This window comes from Zonotrichia albicollis, chromosome 21 (assembly GCF_047830755.1).
Source record: "Zonotrichia albicollis isolate bZonAlb1 chromosome 21, bZonAlb1.hap1, whole genome shotgun sequence".
Lineage (NCBI taxonomy): Eukaryota > Metazoa > Chordata > Aves > Passeriformes > Passerellidae > Zonotrichia > Zonotrichia albicollis.
In genome coordinates this window covers 10,904,518-10,927,599 of record NC_133839.1, presented here as the reverse complement: position 1 = coordinate 10,927,599, position 23,082 = coordinate 10,904,518, and the positions used below count along the sequence as shown (strand labels likewise).

General features: G+C 58.8%; 2 protein-coding genes across 4 annotated transcripts; one reads left to right on the top strand and one right to left on the bottom strand.

Annotated features, from left to right (window-relative positions):
* Positions 1-103: 103 nt before the first annotated feature.
* PDCL (phosducin like) lies at positions 104-8,423 on the top strand. Of its 3 annotated transcripts, none has more exons than XM_005491925.4 (5): positions 104-243; positions 773-816; positions 1,104-1,278; positions 1,789-1,970; positions 2,849-8,423. In XM_005491925.4, the coding sequence occupies exons 3-5, from the start codon at positions 1,110-1,112 to the stop codon at positions 3,398-3,400; spliced, it is 903 nt and encodes a 300-aa protein (XP_005491982.2). In that variant the 5' UTR covers positions 104-243; positions 773-816; positions 1,104-1,109; the 3' UTR covers positions 3,401-8,423. The 3 variants fall into 3 exon arrangements, with proteins under 3 accessions (XP_005491982.2, XP_074412302.1, XP_005491983.2); XM_074556201.1 differs by having other exon boundaries at positions 205-347; XM_005491926.4 differs by lacking the exon at positions 104-243 and adding an exon at positions 413-577.
* On the bottom strand, positions 7,952-17,460 carry PTGS1 (prostaglandin-endoperoxide synthase 1). The gene is made up of 11 exons (XM_074556188.1): positions 17,157-17,460; positions 12,614-12,730; positions 12,352-12,492; positions 11,477-11,620; positions 10,946-11,127; positions 10,784-10,867; positions 10,218-10,464; positions 9,667-9,953; positions 8,898-9,045; positions 8,166-8,539; positions 7,952-8,088 (listed from the first exon to the last, which is right to left on the bottom strand). The coding sequence occupies exons 1-10, from the start codon at positions 17,443-17,445 to the stop codon at positions 8,184-8,186; spliced, it is 1,995 nt and encodes a 664-aa protein (XP_074412289.1). The 5' UTR covers positions 17,446-17,460; the 3' UTR covers positions 7,952-8,088; positions 8,166-8,183.
* Positions 17,461-23,082: the final 5,622 nt, after the last annotated feature.

Genomic DNA, 23,082 nt, shown 5'->3' with positions numbered 1-23,082 from the left:
GGAGCTCCGGGAGGGGCGGAGGGAGCGGGGCCACTCCGGGCTGGGAAGCGGGGCCTGGGGTCGGGGGCCGGGCCGGTGCCGGTGCCGTTCCCTGGGCGGGCTGTCCCGCCGTGCCGGTGCCGATCCCGATCCCGATCCCGTTCGCGTCGCGGGGCTGGGGCAGCGGGGCCGGGCCCGGCTCCTCCCCCGGCCGCCTCCTTCCCGCCGTGCCCCGCGCAGCGGCCCCGGAAGGCGGCGGGAGCGGTGAGGCGGCGGCCGGGCCGGGCCGGGGCGGCGGGGCCGCTTCGCTTCGCTCCGCTCGGGCAGCGCCGCTCGGGCCGGTGCTCCCGGGCCCCGCAGAATCCCGGGTCGGGGCGCGGCTCCCCGGGCGGGCGAGGGGCGGCGGCGCGGCCCGAGGGAGCCGGGAGGGCGCGGGGCGGGGGCTCGGCCGGCACGGGGAGCAGAGGAGCCGGTTCGCTCCCGGCCCGCGGGGATCACCGGCCCCAGCCAACCCCAGGTGCCGCTCCAGGCCCGGCCCCGCTGCGGGGAGGTCCCGGTAATCCCGGGCCATCTGGCCCTGTAATCGGCTGAATCTGAGGTTAGCTCCTGCGGAGCCCGCGGCGTCCGGCAGGAAAACCGGGAGCCAGGCTGGGTCTGTGGGCTGTAAAACCGGGAGCCAGGCTGTGTCTGTGGGCTGTAAAACCGGGAGCCGGGCTGGGCTGGCTGGGCGACCACTGCACCATCAAGCGTGAGAGCCCACAGCAGCTGATCTGATTAAAATTTCTTCTTCCAGGTCTTGGTAGAAATTTGTCTCTGAAAGACTGGAAAGGAATACAGGTCAGAACGCTTTAATTTGCTTAATTACGTTGATAGTTTTTCAGCTCAAATAAATTGTTGTTAAATAATGCAAGTAATAGTCAGTAGCTGGGAATCGGCCTGGTGGAGCTGTCCAGTGAGGCTCTGAGGTTTTAAACTGAGTTTTAAATTGTGACTGACTGCATCGAGGGCTGTTTGAGGGTGGGCTGTGTTCTCCCAGGGTTAAAAACTGCCCTGAGGAAATAAAGGACCGTCGTGATGCGTGTTTGATCAGAAATGCATCCTCCCTTTTGTTACTTCATTTTTAGAGCATAATGACTACTGCGGATGATAAACTGCTTGGTGAGAAGCTGCAGTATTATTACAGCAGCAGTGAGGGTGAGGATGAAGACAGTGAGAAGGAGGATAAAGAAGGGGAGAGCAGCATTCCTGAAAGTGTGGGCGAGGTGGAGCTCAGCAGCGATGGCAGCGCTATCAACACAGGTATCATCGTATCAATATACTTCTTTTGTATATCCCTCGTTGACTGGAAATTTTGTACGTTCTTCTAAAACTCTTTTTTTGAAATTAAATTCCTGGGTTTATGCATATTTGAGTCAGTGGGTGATCAGGTTTTGGATAGAAAGCTGAGACAAAGCTGATTTGTACAATTTGGATGATAATATATCATTCTTTTTGTTGTGATGAAAGCCATGCTAACAATAGGGGAACTCTTGTGGGCTGCTGGTTCTATTTCAAGAGCACAGATATTAATCTTTGGGACAATTACAAGAGTAGCCTAGTTAAGTAAATTGTATCCTTCTTGTTAAAAAAGTAGATAGAAACTCAAGGACATGCGAATGGCAAATTACTTATTTCAATGTTTTGCATAGTTACAAAAATATTTATGACCGGGTCACCGTTTTACTGATTTACAAATTCTTCCTTGATTGTAACTGGTAGGTAAAATGGTATTGTCTTTTTTACACGAAATGTCTCCACACCTGATTGCAGGTCCCAAGGGAGTGATCAACGACTGGCGGAGGTTTAAGCAGCTGGAGACGGAGCAGCGGCAGGAGCAGCGCAGGGAGATGGAGAGGCTCATCAAGAAGCTCTCCATGACCTGCAGGTCTCACCTGGATGAGGAGGCTGAGCAGCAGAGGCAGAAAGAGCTTCAGGAAAAAATCAATGGAAAGGTAGGGTGGCACAAAGGAATTCAAATACCACCTAAGTATTAAAAGTTTTGCTTACCTGTGATAATAAATAAGTGATTTAGCTGCAATACCAAGGAAGTCCAAAAGCTTTTTCCAGATTTCTCATCTGTTGATCAAGTCAGCTTCAGGGGATTAATATGAAGAGTTGTACAGCAAAACTGTGAATGCTGCCTCCCCTGCCCAAAACTAGGAACCTTTATTAATTTAGTATTTAGTAAGTGGGTGTTGAGAATTCAACTCAGCTCCAGAAATTGCAGATATTGGATGTAGTGAACGGTTTTAATCAGCTGAGCTGTTAACTAGCCCTGGGTTGTAGTCAGAGAAGTTGCTAATTTGCAGACATGTCTGTGCCTTCAGGTGATGAAAGTTGTGTGTGCTCTCCTGTATCTTGAGTGATGCAGGCAAGTGAACAGGTATAAAGTACATAAAATGCTGTTGATTTCAATTCTACAGGCACAATGGTGCCACAAATGTTCACTGAAAAACTGAACGAAAAGCTGATGAGAAAGAAGCTCATCTGAGGTCAGGCACAGTTTCCAAATGAGCGCTCCCGGCTCAGTGAAAGCACATGGCCACCATTAACCTGGATTAAAGTGGGAGCATGGAGCAGCCACTTGTGTTATTAGTGCAGCTTGTGGAAACTGGAATACCCAGGGCTGAAATCGCTGTTCCCCCTGGACTTGGTTTCTAATTAGATCAGAATGGAGTGTAATACACAGGGTGCTTGAGCCTTCATGGGCTGCACTTTGCTGTTATTAAAGATGAGTGACCCACATTAATCCTCTTGATTTATGTTCTCATTATGTAAGTGACCCATATAGTGGTGCAGATGTTTTTCAGGAATCTCCGTGTGTTTTCAGATGACTTTACAGGAATACAGCATGATCCACAACGATGAGGATGATGAGGAGTTCTTGCAGCGCTACAGGAAGCAGCGGATGGAGGAGATGAGGCAGCAGTTGTACAGTGGGCAGCAATTCAAGCAGGTGTTTGAGATCACCAGTGGGGAAGCATTTCTGGACACCGTGGACAAGGAGCATAAGAGCACACTGATCATGATCCATATTTATGAAGATGATATCCCTGGCACTGAGTCCCTGAACGGCTGCATGATCTGCCTGGCTGCTGAGTACCCAGCAGTGAAATTCTGCAGAGTGAAGAGTTCACTCATTGGCGCCAGCACTCGCTTCACTAACAATGCCCTGCCAGCCCTGCTGGTCTACAAGGCAGGGGAGCTCATTGGCAACTTCGTGCGCATCACCGACCAGCTGGGAGAAGATTTTTTTGCTGTAGACCTGGAGGCTTTTCTGCAGGAGTGTGGTTTGCTGCCAGAAAAAGACCTACTGCTGCTGACTTCTATACATAATCCATCTGCATGTTACAGTGAAGACAGTGATCTGGAAATAGACTGAGCCCTTTATGCCAGGGGCCCGTAGGTGTAGCTGTGCTGTGGGATGTTCTTGTGCTAGGGATTGTTCTCTCTCCTCCTTCATGTGGGTATGTGTTCCTCCCCTTCGTGCACTTTGTCTTCTGCTCATTAAAAATAACAACACATTCCTAACATTTTCTTAAATTAATTCCATAGCTACAGCTAAAACAGTCTCATTTCTGTGCAATTCAAATGTGTTTTACTTAACACAAAGCTCTAACATGATTCAGTCAGTTTAGGAAATTGTTGCAATGTCTCAGCGTCCTTGCATGTTTCAATTGAGATTTGGCCACCAACTCCCTAAGGCAAGAACTGAGACTGCAAATAAAAGAGTTTTAACATTTAAGACTTACTAATCTGGTGCTGAACTGCACCAGTTAAAAGTGTGAGGTCCCATGTTCCATTCCACAGTTTGCAGTCTCCTTCCTGGGAGTATCTTGTTCTAACAATGGCCTTAAATTTTTGTTCCTTTCTCAGTTACAAATAACAACCCCTGGCTTCATCCTGAAAATTGCTTTTCAGCTGCAGAGAGTTCTTCTTCCCTTAACCTTCCCTGAGACATAAATGCAATTACAGCTCTTAATACATTCTTGGGTTCTAAAACCCATCCTTGGAGCTCATAGTAGTCACTTGATCAGAAAATGAGCTCTGGCTCTTCAGAGAGACTGCCTGCTACAGAGAGCTGCAGTGTGTGTGCTGAACAGCAAAATGCAGAGTTAGGACTTGAATAACCTCACAATTTCATCCCATGCTAAAATTACTTAAATCAGTGGTAAAGTTCTTTTCTGTCTGCCTTCAGTAGTAGAAGTAGATTATCATTACCTAAATACATGACCCAATGTAGTGCCATGTTTAATGATTAATTTTAATTGAAATTTTTATGTAAAGCACTTTGGAACACCAGGGAGAATTGCAAATGTGTCTGTGGATCCTAATAGGATCTTGATAAGAATGGATCTTGGGCTAGAAAAAAAAGAATTTCTAACTGTATCTATTTGAACTGTCTTTTAAAAAGTAATATGAGCAGAAAAATAAATAATCTGTAGTTTAAAATGACTGAGTTGGCACAGATTGTAGCTTTTTAAGGAAACTGGCAGAAATCTAGGTTTTCAAATGTGGTGAGAGATTATTTCTTTTCATCTGAGAATTGCAGAAAAAACCCCTATGTAAGTTATATGGAATTAAATCATTGAGTGTAGATATCAGCACATTTAAGGAAAATATCAAAGCAACTGTAACTCGTATCCAGGATGAGATTCAGTGAAGTCTGTTGTGCAGACAAGGTGCATTTTAGCATCATCACAAAACCTGTCTTGGAGAGGGGATCAAGGCAGACCTGTCTGCTTGAGTTGCTTTGAAGTTTTATTTTTATAAAGTGCTTTTTTTTTTGCCCCCTATGGCAGCAAAACTGTAACAGGATCCAACCCTGCCTGCTGCTCTGTGTCCAGTGGCCTGGAGCAAGGTGACTCCTGGTGAGGAACCTCCTGTGCTCAGGCAGGTGAGACGTGGTTTGCAGTGCCAGTGGCAAAAAGGAGAAGAGAAAAGGTGTGAATCCAATTAATCATTGATGTGGAAGAATACAACAAGCAAAGGGAGTGAGGGGAGAGAAGCTGTGCCCTAACCCTGCTGCTCCTCCATGCACAGCTGTGAGCAGGGAGAGGAGGCTGAGCTGGGGAAAAGCTGCTGCTGCTTTTGCCCTTTCTTGAAGCTGAATATTCAAGGAGTTCTATAAATAGGAGTTGAAAAAGCGCTTGTCATGTAGGTGTGCAGCCTCTGGGAAATGTTCTGTTTTGGAAGGAGCGGTGCAGTGCAGGGAGGCAGCCAGGAATGGTGGGTGTTACAGCCCTCACCTGGCTTTGCTCACAGTGAATGGCGTTCCACACAAACAGCAGGGCCTGGGCACGGAATGGGAGGGCACGGGCAGGAATGAAATCCCAGGATGAGCTCAACATGGACATTTAATCGTGGGGCCATCATGGCTGCCAGGCAATGCAGGACAAAATTTAGCTAAGAAAAGATTGCACTGAGTTTTTCTGGCCTCCCATCTGCCTCTTCTTTGTTAAATGTTCAAAATAGGCCTTTGCTGAAAATCCAAACAAGGTTTCCTGTGCAGTCACTGGCCTGATCCTGTGGCAGGGGGGCCTGCTGGGGAGAGCTGAGAGAATCTGGAGACTCCCTCCAAGGAGGGATTGCTTTTCTCCTCCTGCCCAGTGAATCATTGCTGAGGCCACACAGCCCCAGATGCATGTTTTCACTGTTGCTGCAGGAGCCCAGGCAGCCCCATCTCCTGTCCCTGTCCATCCCCACCGCAGGCAAGCCACAGCTGGGCTCCCCAGAGGCATGTTTAAAAACACAGAGCATCTCCACGAGCTGTGTTTACCAAGAGCTCAAACAGAGGGCACTTCTGGCAGCACTCTCCTCTCCAGAGCACGGCAGGGAGCCCCTGCCATGGTGGGTGATGCTCGTGGCCACACCAGACCCCACCATGTGTGAGTGAAAACGCTGCCTTGATGTGGCTGTACCTTGGTGACTGCAGGAGCAATTTCTGCAACTGCCATGGCTGGAAAACCAGCACAGAAAACAGAAGAGCTCAGCAGTGCTGGGCTGGGGGAGCTCTGTGTGCAGGGCCGTGGGTGCCTGGGCTCCTGGGGGAGTTTTCAGTAGCGTGTTGGATGCTGTGTCTGGGGCTGGTACATGCTGCTCCTTCAAAGAAACAATTTCAAAGCTTTTCCTGCTAGCAGGAGGGAGATGTTTTGCTGTCCTGGGCTGGTTGGAAGAGGTGCCAGGCTTGCCAGTGGTGCCTCAGCTGAGCTATCCCAGGGGAACATTCCTGCTGGGTGGCACAGAGCAGCCAGGCCACTCTCCATGTGCCATGGGGAACATTCCTCCTTGGCAGAGGGCAGCCAGGCCACTCTCCATGTGCCATGGGGAACATTCCTCCTTGGTGGCACAGAGCAGCCAGGCCACTCTCCATGTGCCATGGGGAACATTCCTCCTTGGGGGCACAGAGCAGCCAGGCCACTCTCCATGTGCCATGGGGAACATTCCTCCTTGGCACAGAGCAGCCAGGCCACTCTCCATGTGCCATGGGGAACATTCCTCCAAGAACAGGAGGAATGTGGGGAGCAGCCAGGCCATTGTCGGCTCTCATGCCGTTATCAGCTGTCCCAAAGCCCCGCTGGCAGCCCCGACAGCCCCGAGCAAACGCAGGATGTTTGTGGTTTAACTGAAGCCAGCCGAGCTTGTGCCTGTCGCCAGATGTCAGGGAAGGATGCTGGGGGCTGGAGCAGCTCCCAGCCAGGGAGGGCGGTCACGAGCACAGCTGGAAGCACAGCTGGAAGCGCTCGGTGCTCGGCGGGCCCGGGGAGGACAGACCGTGTCCTCCTGTGGCGTTGCTCAGCACTTCTGCACGGCACAGGACTGGGAGCGCTGGGCTGTCCGTGTGCCAGCCCTGCTCAGGGCAGCACAGAGCAGGTGAAGCTGCCTGCTGTGCCTTCGGGGTCTGGCTGGCCTCTCTGCCTCCCCACATCCCCATGGAAACTGAAATCCAGATGCTGTCCTGGTAATGCTGTCCCATTTCTGAAGGGTTAGAGAGAGTGGGTGAGAAGGCTCATGCCTTGGGAGTCTCTCCTTGCTATGACATTTTGCTACCACATCCCTGCCAAGGCACCAGCCCTTTAAACCTCCCTTGTTTAGAATTCCTCTAACACCTCCCTGGGAATGCTGCTGGGATGGAGCAGAGGCTCAGGAGTGCTCCCCTCCTCCAGGACAGCAGAGGAAGGAGCTGCAGCTGCATGCTGTCTTACAGACTGTGGCTATTTCATGTCTACAAAACACCCAGGCAGCCAGATTGGTGTGTTTTATTGGATAGTTTTTATGTGAGAGAAATACACAATGTTGGTCTAAGCAGTGTCACCATGGGATTACAGAATATCCTGAACTGGAAGGGACCCACAAACATCATCGCACTCCAACCCCTGGCCCTGCCCAGGACAACCCCAACAATCCCACCCTGTGCCTGAGAGCAGTGGCCAAACACTGAATTGTGGCATTTCAGCAGCTGGGGGATGGCCAGAGGGGAGCAAAGTTCAAACTGCCTCAGGACACTCAGAGACCCCCATGGAAGCTCCTAAGGGAGAAGTTGCTCCATTTATTGCTTCAGGTGCAGTCAGCAATGGCCCAGCACAGCGCTGGTGGGCACAGCCACAAATAGAGGAGTTTTTAAAATCATTTATTATTTTAAATGTCCTTTTTCCTGGAGCTTAACCAGGATCTGATGGAGATCAAGGCCAGTGACAGTGGCTGCCAGCTACCACATGGCTGTGCTGGGCAAGGGCTGAGCTCTGTTTGGGGAGGAGGACAGAAGCAGGCTGTGTGTGCTGTGAGGATGTGTGTGCTGAGCTGTTAGTGCAGAGAGGGGTGACGATTCTGGGACGGAAGAGACTCCATCCCTTTGTGTGCACAGAGGTAGCATCTCGCTCTGAGCAGCCCCGGGGTGGCAGCCAGTGGCACGTGCCAGGGTCCAAGCCAGCACGACACGGGAGGCCTGGAGATCTGACCTCAAGCTTCTCTCTGGTCTCCTCCAGGAGAGACTGCTTTGGTTCCTTGTCCCAGCTGTGCACGAGTGCTGGGCAGGCACAGGGGCAGCAGTTCCTGCATCCCCACCATTCGCTGTAGGAAGGAACAGCATCCTCAGCACTGAGCTGGGAGCCCAGCTCAGCCTGCAGCAGGGCAGGGACAGTCCCTACCTGGGCAGCTCAGCCCTGCTAGAGCTCTGTAGAGGGTCCAGCAGCCCGGGGGCTGCCGTGCTCTGCAGCGTCAGGCACGTGGAACGCCACGTACGGGCACTTCTTCACGTTGAGGCACACGAGCTTCTCCAGGGACGCCGTCTTCACGATCTCAAAGCCGGTTGCTCCGCCAAATGTACTGGGTTTCCAGTACTCTGGGGAGCAGATGGGGTTTCCAAAAAGCCCCTTCAGGGAAAATGGAGCTCCGATCTCCACCATGCTTTCCCCAAAAATGCCGTTGGGTTGGGGTTTCTCCAGCAGCAAGCCTGGGTAAAACTCCAGAGCATCAATGTCTCCATACAGCTCTTCCAGCTCTGCTGCCTTCTCTTCCTCTCCTGCACCAAGTGAACATCAGAGGGCTTTAGCAGGAGAATCACACCTGGCAAGGACTGGCCTGGCAGTGGGCAAAGGGAGACTGGCTGCCTTGCAGGCAAGCCTGACTTCCAGGCCAGGGACCCCAGGAGGAAGGACCCCTGAGACCCCTGCATCCCCTGACACCCCTGCATCCCCTGACACCCCTGCATGAGCCCAGCCTGCCCCACTGTGGGGCCACAGCAGGCAGGGCTGGCATGGGCAGGAGCAGCTGCTCCAAGCCCGGTGGCAGAGGGGCAGCTCATGGCCTGGTACTCACCCACGGGCACAGAGCCCCTGCCCTGGCCCAGCAGAGCCCCAGGAGCAGCAGTGCAGCCCTACCTGTCAGCTCCTGGAAGGACTTGTAGGGCTTCATGCCAAACCTTTTCCGGTACTCATTGAAGGGCTGCAGCCTCAGCTGCCGGGACTCCCTGATGACCCCGACGGCCACGTGCAGGACGTTGGCATTGATGGTCTGTCCCCCCCCGATCTGCAGGGCACACACAAGGAGGGGCACACATCAGGGCAGCACCAGCTCCAGAGGGCCACCACACTAAAGCACCCTGGGCTCGTGTTGTGACACCAGCACGTCACTGCAGCAGCGAGAGGAGGGTGGGCAGTGCAAAAATCAACTGTGGAGCAGCTTGGCCAGGCCAGCCCTGCTCCCAGGGCAGGAGAAGTCCTCAATGGGCAGTGACCCAATGAGAAGGATGAGAGAGATTTCAGGCTCACTGGGAGAACCCAAATGCCCAAAGGGGCCTCAGGCTCAGCCTCAGCTGGGCTGCTTGGCACGAGGAGGGTGAGGAAAGGAGCTGCAATCGCTTGGAAGAAAACATCCATGCGATGGCAGCAGAGAACAGTGCCAGGCGCTGCTCCAGCCCCGCGGCTCCGCACCGGGCGGGGACATCCCGGCCTCCACAGGCTCTGGCACCACCGCAATGTTTACTGCAGAGCAGCAAGGGCCAGCAGCTGGGCTGCCAGGGCCAGCCTCGCCTCGGTGCGGGCGGGGACGGCTCCTGATGTGCCCATGGGGGCTGCCCTGGGCAGACTCGGTGTGACATGGGCACCACTGCACGTGTGTCCCTCCTGGGAGGGCAGAGCAGGACCTTACCCTTCCTGCTACCTGCTTGGAAAAGGACTCCACCAGCGCCTCCACGCCATAGTCCATGAGCATGGAGGTGTTGTAGAGGAACTGCTTGTAGCTGTACTCTTGTCCCTGGATGATGAAGGAGTCGGGCATCAGCCCGTGCCAGTGGTAGAGCTGGTTGAACTCCACGGCGATGCGGTTCCGGTACTGGAACTGGGACCCAAACAACAGCTCGGGGTCGAACTTGAGGCTCAGGTAGTACCCACTGAGGTGCTGCACGTAGTCCTCAACAACGATCTTAATGGTCTCCCCTGGGCAGCAGAAAAGAAGCAGCTGGCAGCAGCAGAAGCCACCAGCTCTGCATCTGAGATGTCACCCACATCTACCACAGCAGCCACCCACCTCCTCCTGACCATTCTGGATGGACCAAAGCCAATTTTTTCGCTATATGGATCAAACCAAGAGATTCCCAGAACGATACCAGAGGAGCTGCCTCAAAGGCAGGTTGGCCATTACCCCCAAAAGAGGCTGGGCAGCGTGGGAGTCCCAGGGGGTGGGACAGGGCATTTCCTCACCGATGAGGATGAGCCGTGCTGTCTGGAAGAGCTGCTCGTCGCTCCAGGTGGGGTGTTCCCGCTTGAGCAGGTCGCAGACGCGGTTGTGCTCTCGCAGCCAGAGCGTGGCGTAGACGCAGAGCCCCGGCAGCAGCCCGAACACCTCCTGCCCCACGGCCAGCTGCCGCTCCTGGGGCACGCCCGACGGGTACACCATGTGCACCGGGGCCTCGCTGACCGCGGGCGGGTACACCTCGCCATCCACCACCTGGGGACACGGCAGTGACAGGGCACAAAGGGCAGAGGGGACAAAACATCCCAGTAAAACCTGCCCAGCCACGAGCTGCCTCCCTCAGAGCACCACATTGCTCTCCTGCAAGAGGTGAGTGAATGGAAACACCTCCCTCATACAGCCCCAAATGCCGGCTGCCATCTGAGCAGCTGCACCCCAAGGATTGTCCCCTGGCCAGCAGCCACGCAGGGCATCAGGGCTGGCTGGGGTCTGCCAGGAGCTGCCAGAGGAACATGGGCTTCAAACAGCCCTGGCTCACAGAGCTGGGATGTGTTTCAGTTGTGCTGGGTGGTACCTGGAATTTCAGCTTCCCATCTCGGAAGAGTCGCAGCTGGTGCTGCCGCTGCAGGTTGTCCCCGTACAAATGCCCCAGGTCCACCTGTGGAGAGAGCAGGGCATCGAGGCTGCTCTAAGAGGCACAGGGACCCCAGCACCCCCTCACTCCTCACACCCTCACCCCGTGTCCCAGAGCCTTGGTGAAGCCACGTCCCATCTTCCCAGATGTCTTGAAGAACTGGTGGGTGAAATGCTGGGCGAAGAAGGCAAACATCATGTTGGTGCCTCGGGGATCAGCCTCAAACTTCTGCCGCAGCAGGAACCTCTCTGCCAGGAGCTGGGGGTCAGGGAGCTGCAGCTTCCCTGTAAAGGATGGAGGCTGAGGGAAGATGCCCAGTGCCCACCCAGCCAGGTACTGGTGCTGTGTGCAGGGCTGCTGGTGGTATCTGCTGCAGCACCAGGCCCAGGCTCCTCTGCACAGAGACCTTGCAGCCCTCTCACACAGGCTGTGACATGTCCCAGCAGCTCAGCCTGAGCTGTCCCAGCAGCAATCCAGATGCCATCAACCTCCTCCTGCAGCAGAGCCAGTCTGGGCACGACAGGGACAGCACGTGGCACTGCCAGTGGTGCTTTGCAGATGTGTCCATGGCAGCCAAAGCCTGGCCATGGCTGGGAAACACTTGGGGTGTGGGTGCCTGGAGCAGCCACGTACCTTTGGTGCCCATGGGCGTGGGGCAGTCGTCCGGCACGGGCGGCAGCACGCGGGTGTAGTAGCTGACGTTGGCATAGGCCTCCCAGCTGATGTAGCCATAGTCAGAGTTGAAAGTGGGGGGGCTGGGGATGAGATTGGCACGAACTGAAAGGAGAGAGGAGGATCACCAGTGTGGGGATGGAGGCAGCAACCCACAGGCTCTGCCCCTGGTGCCTGCCCGGCTGCTCTGTGCTGCCACGCAGCTCCTGGCACCCCAAAAACCAGAAAGGTACCAGCAACGGAGGCATGTGGGTGTCCTGGGCTTTGCTCCGAGCCTTTTAAAGGCTGCAATTCCCTGCAGGAAAGGAGGGCTTGTGCTAATGTGCTAAGTGGAGTCTTGGATGATGGATGAGATGACAAACCCTCAGAAATGGTGAAGCCAACAGCCGGAGCCTCGCAAGCGTGTCGCTACAGCTCCAAGAGCTGGAACCTAAATATTTATGCAAAGTGATGAATATGGGGACATGAGTAACAAGGGCCATATTTCCATGGGCTGCTTTCTGTGCAGCTGTGAAACAGCTCCTTGGCCTAGGGAGTGCAGCATGCCAAGAACTGCCCGTGTTTTCCAGCCAGCTGGCAGCTTGGCACCGTGCTGGGGACCCCCTACACCCCACTGCAGCCTGGCTGGCAGCTCCCCTGGGCACAGTGACAGTGTCACAGGGGGATGGAAGGACAGGGTGACAACCTTCTGGGTCTCCTGCTGAGATGACTCAAGCCCAATGCCCACCCTGCTCACAGGAGCTGCTCAGCATCGCTGCAGCCCTGCTATCCCAACCCACACCTCTGTGCATGCCAGGGGGTCCTGCTGAACCCCAAGACCCTCTCCAAGCCCTCACCTGTCAGCACGAGCCTCATGAGTGTGTCCCTGATGAAGGTGCTGTTGATAATGTCCCAAAACCACTTGAAGTGGGTCAGGATGAAGTGGTAGAAGGCAGGACTGGGCTTCAGCAGGTTGTGGAGACGTGTCCAGAACTCAGCTGGGGGGAACAGAGCAGTCACTCTCCCTGCTGAGGAGCCAGCCCACCCGGAGCAGTGGGTGCTGTGGGCACAGGGCTGCCCTGGCATGCACGGGTGGCAGACGCTGGGACAGGGACTCACGGGAGGTGCAGTTGGGCCCGTAGTACCCGGTGCGGGTGCAGTCGCACTCGTATCCTCCCAGGCCGACCCTCACACACACCCCTTGGTTCTGGCAGGGGAAATAGCAACAGGGATTCACTGCAGCAGAGAGAGAGAGAGAGAGAGACATCAGCATCCAGCCAGCACATCCCTGCATCCACTGGCTGCCTGCTCCTCCAGGGGGGACAGTGCCTCGGAGCCAGCCCAGCAGGCCCAGCCCTGCCCTGCTGGGGTGTCTCCCCGTGCCTGGGGGGCTGCTGTGCCCCCGGAGCCCCAGCCCGGGCTAAAGCCGTTCCAACAGCCGCCAACAGTGCTGGTAACAACAGCCATTGTCAGGGCCGTTTGCTTTGGCAGGGCCCCTCGGCCCCGCCGCCCCCAGCGGATGGAAAGGGCCTCTCACGGCTCACTCCCGCTCCCGCCCGGCCCCTTCCTCCACCACCTTCGTGCCCAGCCTGCAGGGACGAGATAAGGCCCCTTGCAGCCCTTCCCAGGCTGTGGGGTGACGTGGGACAGGGAGACCCCCTGGCACAGAGCAGCTCCCACACTGAGCAGCTCCATCCCCTCCGAGCCTCTCCGGGCTGTCCTGGAGCAGGAAGATCCTTGTAACTCCACCATCCTCAGCCCCTCCAAGAGCAGCAAACCTCAGGGGATGGAGAAACACAGTCCAGGGTGGCCAGAGGCTCCTCTGCCTTCCATCAGCCAAAGGAGCGCTCTGGAAATTGGGATGCTCTCTGTCACAGCGGCCTCCTGAAATCCTCACCAGCGACATTCTCAACTCACCAAGCCAGGTCTGCACAGAGCCTTTGTGCCAGGAGGGAAGTGCCTAAAGCCCAGAGCTGGCTGCACATCCAGCTTTGTGTGCCGAGGCCACCAGCCCCACCAGGGCACACAGCACTCATGGACAAGGTGCCACCAACCCAACACAGTGCCCAGCTCTGCAGGAACGGGGGACAGACAGCACATACTGAGTGCTGAAGAGCCTGACAGCCACTGCCAGTGTGCCCAGTGCCACAGCTGATGGAGGAAGGTCTCCTGAGCCCATCAGCTGCTCCATGTGGCTCGTGAGCTCACCAGATCCCTGCCAGGCCTGCTTCAGGTTCTTCTGGAACTTGGGAACATTGCTGGGGTGGAGGGATGGGCATGCAGAACTGAAACCACATTTTTTCCATAGGAAATTGCAGCTAAAAATTAACATCTTAGGAAAATAAAGGTAATTTTGTGAGGTTGCTCAGTGTCCCAGCAGGCACATGCTTGGGGCAGGGCAGGGAGCCTGGGGCTCAGCCTGCAGCTCTGCCGGGCTGTGCTCAGCCCTGTGGTCCCAAATCCCTCCCAACACAGGGCCCGACTTGCAAAGACGTGCTCAGCTCCCAGCACTTCCATCAGGCTCCCTTTCATCTTGGATCTTTTCATGTCTCCAGACGGGAGGCAGCAGGCAGGATCTTATTTATCTCAGACAAATTAAGGTCAGACCACCCGTTCAGATTTTTGCAAGATGGGAATTTTTGGAAAGGGGGAGGTGTTGCAGCGCAGCTGGAGCATCCTCTGGGCTATTCCCACGCCGGTAGCTCCACACTCGGCTCTGCTGCAGGCCCGGTGAGAGCCCCGATGAGCAGCCCCGTGCCGTGCCCGCTGCAGCCCGGGGGAAGCTCCTGTGGGCTGCGAGGATGCTCCGGCACAGCCGGTCGAGTCCTGCCCCGTGTCTCCAGCTGATATGGGGAGTCAGGAGAAGTTTGCTCGGCCGGGGCCCTCCTCCGAGGCGGGTTTGGCAGCGAGCCGTGCCGTGCCGTGCCGTGCCGTGCCGTGCCGGGCCGGGCCGCGCCTCTCACGGTTCACTGCAGTGTCAGCGCCGGGTCCCCGAGGCGGGGTGGGAGCAGCGTGTTCCAGCCAAAAGGGTGGGAAGGGGCTGGAGCGTGTCCTGGCCCGCGACACCAGCCCCATCACATCCTGAGGAGCCTCCCTGCGCTGCAGCTCCGTGCTCTCCACACCCCGGCCAGGAATCCTGCGCTGGCCGTGCCAGGACGGCTCCAGGTGTGGGAAAGGCGCTGCAGCCCCTCCGTGCCGGCAGGGCCGGTGCTCTCGCTCCATCACCGCTGAAAAATGCCACATTTGGGGACGACATCCGTTCCACAGACCGCTGCCAAAGCAACCTGGGGTGAATCATGGCCAGGACGGAGCCGGGCTCGCTTCATGGGACATGGCAGCGCCGCCGCAGGCTTTGGAGACCATGGATGCTTACGCACTTGTTTGTCTGATCCTGGAAGGTTTCTCGGGCCCACGAACTATTCACAGCACACACACCACAGCCAGATTGTCATCTGCAACCACTTCTGGCAGCACCGTGAGCGGGAGCAGCGTGCCAGGCCCACAGCTGTGCTCCACGTGGGCTCAGCGAGCCTCCCCCTGCACCTGAGGCAGGCAGCCTGCCCGGGGTGGGCTGGAGGGGTGACACAGCCCCAGGGCTCTCTGGCTTCACTCTGCAGCCCAGGCTGGCCCTCTGTGAGCCCCACTGCAGAGGGGATGTGCTCGGAGGAGGCACAGACAACGGGCAATGGGAACAGCCATGAAAGCAAAGCAGCTCTGCCAGAGGTGCCCCCCTGCCTCCACACAGCAGGGCCTGTGCCCCACCTGCCCCATGGCTGGGGCTCGGGCACACGGCAGTGTTGGGGTGCTGCCACTGCTCCTGTCTGGCAGCCTGAGTTGTGCAATGGCTGCTCAGGGGACAGTCAGGTTTACTTTGCAAGAATGCTTGAACAAAACTACACCCCTGAAGGCAAGTTAGCAGCCAAAGGCAATATCTGCAGGGAAAACTGAGAAACACCTTGGGACCAGCCTGGCTCTGCTCACAGTCAGAGGAAAAGTCTACAGAGAACAAACACCATGGCTCAGAGCCAAGGTGCAGCCAGTGAGGAGTCAAGTAGAGTGCTCTGAGCAGCAAATATCAAGTGAGCAGGAGATCCCAGCCTCAGCCCAACATCCTGTTATTTGGTCTTCAAGAGCAGATCCGAGGACTAGATTAGGGCTGTGGTACTCCTGGTAGAACGCTGGGGAGGAGCAGAGCCCAGACACTCTGCTGACAGCACCCCGGGGCACAGCACAGTTTCCCTAATTTCTCAATCAGATATCTCCCTCGCTAATTAAGGCTTGGAAAAAAGCCGTCTTTTCCTGTACATCATGTATTGCAGGTATTTATTTTTCCCCCACATAATGAAATGTGCTTTGATGGTGCTGTGCAGCAGCCAGCTCCAGGGCTGCTCCATTCCAGGGCTGCATCTGTCCCAGCTGCTTCAGGCACGTGAGTCCTCAGCACGTCCCCAGGCCCTGTCCTGTGGTCAGCAGGACACACAGATGCTGGCCCAGCTGTCCTCAGCTCCAGAGGAACTTCTCAGGAAGATAAAACACATGTAAAGAGATCCCAAGCTGGAGAAGGAGCAGAGCAGAGGCTGTCCCTTGCCTGTCCCCAGCACCTGTGGTCCAGCCCAGCCAGTGACAGCCAGGTCCATCCCCTGGGGGCTCTCCTTTCAGCAGATGGGGCTGATGTGCCCTGCAGTGGGGTGCCTGCCACCTCCCCAGCCACTCTGGGGTCACTCAGCATTGGGGTCACCCAGCCCCGCTGTTTCTGGTGGCTGGAGCTGTCACATTCTGCTGGGTCACACCCCAGCTCCTGGAGTCCCCTGCAGAGCTGGCCATGGGTTTGAGAAAGGGTTTAATTTAACCACAGGCTCCATGGGTGCCTGCCATAGCCAGCATTATTCCTCAGCATCCCCTGGTGTGCCTGCGGCTGGGCAGCACGTGGTGCTGGGAAGGAGACGATGGCTGAGGCCACCAGAGCCACCCCTGCTGCCCCCAGCCCTCCATCCTCGCTCCCAGCTGCAGTGTCACCGGGTATACGTTTGGGGACAGCGGCAGGGCCCTGCCTGCCGGCACGCACGGGCAATGTCCCCTCTCCTTGGGGAAGCTCCGTCCCGGACCGGAGGCTGCAGGAAGCGGCCGGCGCTGCCCCTCGGCCCCCAGCGAGGCCGGCCCGGGGTGCCGCGGTCTTGGCGGGGCTCCAGCCCTGCCGTGCGTCCCCGGCCGCCTCGGGCCGGCGGTGTCCCCCGGGCCCTGCGTGTGGTCGCTGCGGGAGGCGGACGGTGGAAGTTTGTTCCACCCGGGCGCTTCTGCTGCCAGCCGGCCGTGACGGGCCGAACCCTGCGGGCCCCCTGACCCGGGCGGTGGTCGTGGGGCTCCTCCAGCCGCCCCTGCCCACCCTGCCTGCCCTCCGCCCCGGACACGGGGGGCACCGGCGGGAGAGGACGAGCCGGGGGCGGCGAGTGCGATCCCGCCGGGACCCGCCGGACCGCGGCCCGGTCCCGCAGCGCTCCCCGCTTCCCCGGGACTCCCGGTACCGGACCCAGCGGGACCAGGTCCCCTCGCCCCCCCGGTGCCGCATGTCCCCTGTTCGGGATGTCGCCGCTCCACCGGTACCGACTCCCCCGCGCCTCCCTCCGTCCCTCCCTCCCTCCCGGTGCGGTCCCGCCCCGCGTACCGGAGCCGGTGCCGGCGGCGCTCCCGGCGGCGCAGAGCAGCACGGCGTGGGCGAGCAGCAGCCGAAGCCCCGCGGCCGGCGGGGCCCGGGCCCGGCACCCACCGCCCATGGCGAGAGGCAGCTCCGCCGCGTCCCGCGTCGCGCCCGGCGCGGCCCCGCCGCCCCCGCCCCCGCCGCGCTGCCGCCCGCCCCCGACGGGACGGGACGGGACGGGACGGGGCCGCCTCCGACAGCCCGGGACTGCCCCGGCTGCGCTCCCCTCCCCTGGCCCGCTTGGCCTCCCCTGCATCCCCAGCCGTGCCCGATCCGCGTCTCTCCCAGGAACCCCGGGTTCCCTCGTTTCCCTCCCCGTCCCCACCTACCCGAACATCTCCATACCCAGCTCCTGGTTCCCACTTCCCGCTGCATCCCCACGCCCACGCCCTTGTTCCCACGTCCCCCTGCATCCCAATTCCACATCCCAGGTCCCCCAGGACCCCATGATTCCCCCTGAACTCCTTGGCCTGGCTCTGCTTCTCCGAGTGGCCGCAGGAGGCTGCCCAGGCAGTGCTGCCCGGCTGTGCCCGGAGCCCGGCTGCCCGCAGCCGCCAGCGGCCAGAAAAGCTCAGTTTATCGGTTCAGCCATCGCTGAGTGTTTCCTCCCGGGTGCTTTGTTATCAGCACCAGCCGCTGGAACCGGACAGGACTCGGCCAGCCCGGCCTGGGCAGGCAGCAGCCACCGCACAGGAATCGAGTGGGGCTGGGAGAGGCTCTGCATGGCTCTGGGGTAGGCGAGGGCACGGTGAGCTGCACACCCGGCTGGGATGTCCCAGACTGGTGGAACCCAGAGCTCGGAGCCTGCTGAGCTCTCAGCGGCAGAGACCCCAGCGCAGGCCGGGCTGTGTGAGAGGATTATCGCGGGTTCGCTGAGCCGCCGGAAGCCCCGGCAGGCTGGGGGAGCGCAGTTCCTGCCTGGACCCCGCTCGATTCCTCTGCGGGGGTTTCAGCAGCAGGGAGGGAGTGTCCTCACAGGGCAAGCGGCTTTCACAGGTATCCAGAAACGCACAAAGGCCTCAGATCCGGCTTCAGCAGGCAAATGCACCGGCCATGACATAAACATGAGCTCAGCAGGCTCTGCATGCGCTCACGCAGGGTGGGGACACTGCTCCCCTGACGAGCTCACACCGGGAACTGGGGAGGGTTTTGCTGTGTGTGTGCAGTCGGTGCAGTCACGGCTGCTCCTGCCCCCTGCCAGCCTCTCCAGGGTGTCAGAGCCCAGGGAAGGCACGGTTCACCCTGTGGCTCTGTGTATTCCCCTCCATTCCCTCTTGCAGCGCCACCAGCCCCAGCTCCGGCGAGTTCCCCTCCTGTCCCGCACCGATGCTGACCCTGGTGACCGCAGCACGAGTGACCCAGCGCGGTCTGACCCCCTTCCGCAGCCCTGGGGATGTCCCGCAGCCCTGGGGATGTCCCGCAGCCCTGGGGATGTCCCGCTCCGCTCTCATGCCCCTCCTTTCCCTGTCACCGGCTTTCAATAATAACCGCTCTATTGCACAATGCCGGAAACGGCGCCGCAGCCCGGGCCGCTGTCTGGCCGGGGCTGCCCTGGAGGGGCTCGGCCGGGCACGGAGGGGGCTCTGCTGCCGGCTCACGGTGCCCTGCAGACCCCCGCCACTCCCGGGGTCTCCTTGAGCAGCCGGACCCCTCACTGCAGTGCTCAGCTCTAAAGCAGCAGCCGCTGAACTCCCTGGTGCCAGCCCGGCTGCCACCAGACCTCCCGTGGCTCTGTCGGAGCTGCAGCCCGCGGTGTCTGACCCCAAATGCCAGGGTGGCAGCCAGCCCTGGGTGCCCAGAGCCGTTCCTGTGCCCAGCCAGGTAACAGGAGGATGGTGTGCTCGGGCACTGTGTGAGACTGTGGTCTCACAGCCTTGGGGCAAGGCCAGGGCCACCTGAGGCACTGAGGGCACATCTGGGATTTGCCACAGGCGAAATGGGCACCGGGTCTGGCAAATGCCCTGAGACCTCTCCGGAGCAGAGAGGGGATCTCCAGTGCGGTGCTGCCAAATCCCACGTGCGCCTCACTGCCGTGTCCTGGGGGACAGCAGGAGACAAACAGACCCCACTGGGGCGCCGGCTGCTCCGGTGCTGCCCCGGGGATGTGCCGGTGCTGCCCGGGGATGTGCCGGTGCTGCTCCGGGGATGTGCCGGTGCTGCCCCGGGGATGTGCCGGTGCTGCTCCGGGGATGTGCCGGTGCTGCCCCGGGGATGTGCCGGTGTTCCCCGGGGATGTGCCGGTGTTCCCCGGGGATGTGCCGGTGCTGCTCCGGGGATGTGCCGGCCCCAGAGCCCCGGGCTGGTGCGGGAACGACCCTTGGGCTGCGGTGCAGGACAGGACGGAGGCAGGTTCGGAGCCGTGCTGGGATGCACCAGAGCCCCGCCCGAGGCTCCGGTGGGAGGTCCCCGCCCCGGTCCCGGCGGGGCCCCGGTGCTGCGGGCGCGTCCTCCGTAGGGAGGCAGCAGAACTCCGCCGATGGCAGCGCGGCGGCGGCGGCGGGAGCGCTGCGAGCCGCTGGGAGGTGCTGGGAGGCTCGAAGCATCGCTGCTCCTCTGCTGCTCTGCCTTGGGCCGCCCCGCATCTCCCCTCCCGTTCCCTGAGCCCCTCATTCCCGTGTTTGGGATGTTTCTGCCCCCGGAATCCGAAACATGACTGGAACAGGAGAGCGGGACACAAGATCCTGTGGCGGGTCAGCACGCAAAATCCTTCCCCTCACAAAATCCTTCCCCCCATCTGCCCGAGGATGCTGGAGCCATGGGGACACCCGAGCCATGGGGACACCTGGTGCTGTGCCCCGTGAGACAAGGGGCAGAGGAGCAGCTCAGGGACAGCACCCACGCTGAGCCCCACGCAGGGAGCAGAGCTGGGGGCAGCCAGGCAGGGGCACCCACAGCTCCCCACCCCAGGCCTGTCAGGACCGTGTCCCTCTGATCTGCACGGCTGTGAAACACCCCCGGGCTGACCCATCCTTGTCCATCCCTGAGCAGCTTCTCTGTGGGATGTGGTTCAGTGGGGGAACATCGGCCTTGGGCTGCAGGCGATGGGCAGAGAACACAGGAGCTGAACCCCACATCTTTCTGCTGTGAGGTTAAGAGGTGACCGGTGACAAGGCCCCGTGGGGAAGGTCCCCAATAGCCACAGAAACAAGGGCACAGCAGATGCTGGTGGCTGGAGACCCCTCAGGGGACAGTGCTCAGGGGGCTGTGTGGGCACAGGGCCAGGTGGACAAACCCTCCCCGATGGCTGCACAGGGCTGACGGCCCCTGCCCCAGCTCCGCCGGGCACAGCAGAGGAGGACCCGGCGTTTCCTCCGGCACGGGGAGCTGACAGACAGTTTGGGGGGCTACAAATCAGAATTGAAAAGCCGGGGCTGGACAGGCTGTCTGGGAACTCGTAACCTGAGCCCCAGGAAAGGAGGACTCAGGAAAGCGCTTTCAGCAATCATATTCATCATCTTCAGCTCGGGCTCATTAGGCTCCGGAGCCCAGCCCCGCCACCGCCAACGCCTCCCGCACGCAGATAGAGCCGCCGGCTCAGACAAATAAATGCTTCCAGCTTCCCGGTGGATGCGGCAGGTCAGGGAGCATCTGATGCCAATTACCCGCGGTGTAGGGTTCCCGGGCAGCCCCTGTGCCCCGGCCCTCCCGCCCGGCCCTGCCCGGCACCGGCACCGCCACCTCCCCTCCCGTGCGGGGCGGCCCCAGGGGTCACCCCCGCTCCAGCGCCAGCAGCGATGGGGACACCGAGGGGACAACTCCAGCCTTGTGCCCCAGGGGGAGAACGGCCCCGTGCCCACGGGCCTTGGGCTCCTCCATCCCGGATCGGGGCCGGCACAGGGACTGATCACCCCAGCGCTTCAGGGGACGGCCGAAGGCCACCTCAGCATGTGGCTGTCGCCACCAGCTGTCACTGCTGCCACTCCCTCTCAGGCTGTCCCCACACACACAGGGACCCTCCTCCCCGTTCCTGGCAGGGCCCCGGCTGGTACAGCAGGTTTGGAGCCGTCCTGGTGAGGGGCTGGCAGAGCCCCGAGCACTGGGCAGCCCTCACCGAGCAGGGGAAGCGTGCTGGGGCTGTGCATGGCCATGTGGGTGCCCTGACCCCTCTGTGCCTGCTGGGTGTGGGTCCCACGGCATCCCTGGGGCAGCTCATCCCCACCTCAGGCCCCGAGCCGAGGACAGCTGTGGGACTCTTGTCAGATTCACGTCCAGAATCACAATGGGGCATGGAAACCTCCGGACGGGGCTGGGGAGGGTCCAGGTGCCCATCCCGAGGGGCGATGGCAGCCAGCCCGGCCACGCAGCCTGGCCAGGCTCGGTGGGGAATCGGGCACAGGTGGCTCCTGGGGACGGCTGCACAAGGGTTCCCACATCCGCAGGCTCAGGCCGGCCTGGATGTCATTAATTGCCCAAAGGTCGGTGTCCCCGGGCCCGGGGCCACGTGTCGGAGGGGCTGCGGGCAGGAACCTGACACGGCCGGGAGTCACTCGGGATCAACGCTGGGGGTCAGGAAATTACAATGGACACGAACCTAAACACGCCGCACGTCCCCCCAGGTAATCAGGGGCCGGGCCCGATTCCAGCTGACAGCTTAAATGCCCCAATTCCTCAGCCGCTGCGGCTCGAGGGGGTCCCGTGTGCCGTGGGCTTCTCCCAAACGGGCTCGGAGCGGGAGGTTTGTCTGGAATTGGAGGCGTGCTGCATTCCCCTGAAAGTAGCCAGGTCCCGCTGGAGGGGGGCTGCGGGAAGGCAGCAATTTCCCTTATGGAATTATTTACCTGATTAGAGAGTTTATTTTATCAAAATTGCTTCAGAATGGGGCTGCTCAGTGTGTCCAGCACAGGGAGCTCCCCGGTGGGGCTGGCGGCCTGGAGACAGGTAATTTGTGTGGTTAATGGGACTAATCCACCAGGCAATTACACCAATAGATTTCACGGCTGCAAAGTGCTCTGTTCCCATTAATTAAAAATCTGTTAAGAAGATTAGCACGTAAAGGTATCAAAAGAAACCCACGAGTTTCTTTCCCCACAGGCCCCCCGAAGGCGAGTGTGGGAGTGCTGGATTGCTCACATTAGCACAAAAATGATTCTTTTAAAGGTAAGGGCTTCACATCCAAAGTGACTGCTGACAGTTTACCCCGACTTCTCTACCAAGAGGTCCTTTATTTTTAATTACAGTTTTTTTAAAATTAGGCCTGATTGTTCGCGTGGAGCGTTAGCTTCAATATATTTGGAACGCGTGGTTCCCCTGTGTGTGGCAGCACAGGGTGAGGAGGGCAGGCCCTGGCCCAGCCCCGCTCCCCGTGTGCCCCCAGCGCTGGGCACTGCCCAGGAGGGCTCCGAGGGGTCTGAACTCAGCATCCCACCGAGATGGGATACCAGGGCAGCGCCGCCATTGGCACCACCACAGGGAGCCCCAAATCCAGCTCTGCAGAGGCTTCTCTGCGGCAAGAGAGCTGTGCCACCCCACGGACACCCCACGGACACCCCACGGACACCCCACTCCCAGCCCGGCTCTGCTCAGCCCCTCTCACCACTCCTGCTCTTTGTCCACAGCCAGACACGAGCAAAACAAAAGCAAATTCCCCAGCAGCTGAAGGTGCCATTTTTATGGCTGGGCTGAACGAGGAAGTATTTTTTGATCTGTTAAAAATCCTGAATATTATCTGACAGTTTATCTTGTTTCTCGAATCCGTGTCTTTGCAGCAACGCCAGCTCATTTACATGTGTATTGCGCCTGCCTCCACGGGTGCTGAGGTCAATTGAAACTCAAGAAAAGAGGAGAAATTTATGCAAAACTGTTGATTGCATTTGTATGTAATGAAATCATCCAATATTCATCTGACTATAGACTCTAATCTGAAAGGAGAAGTGAAGGACATAAGAGTCACTGG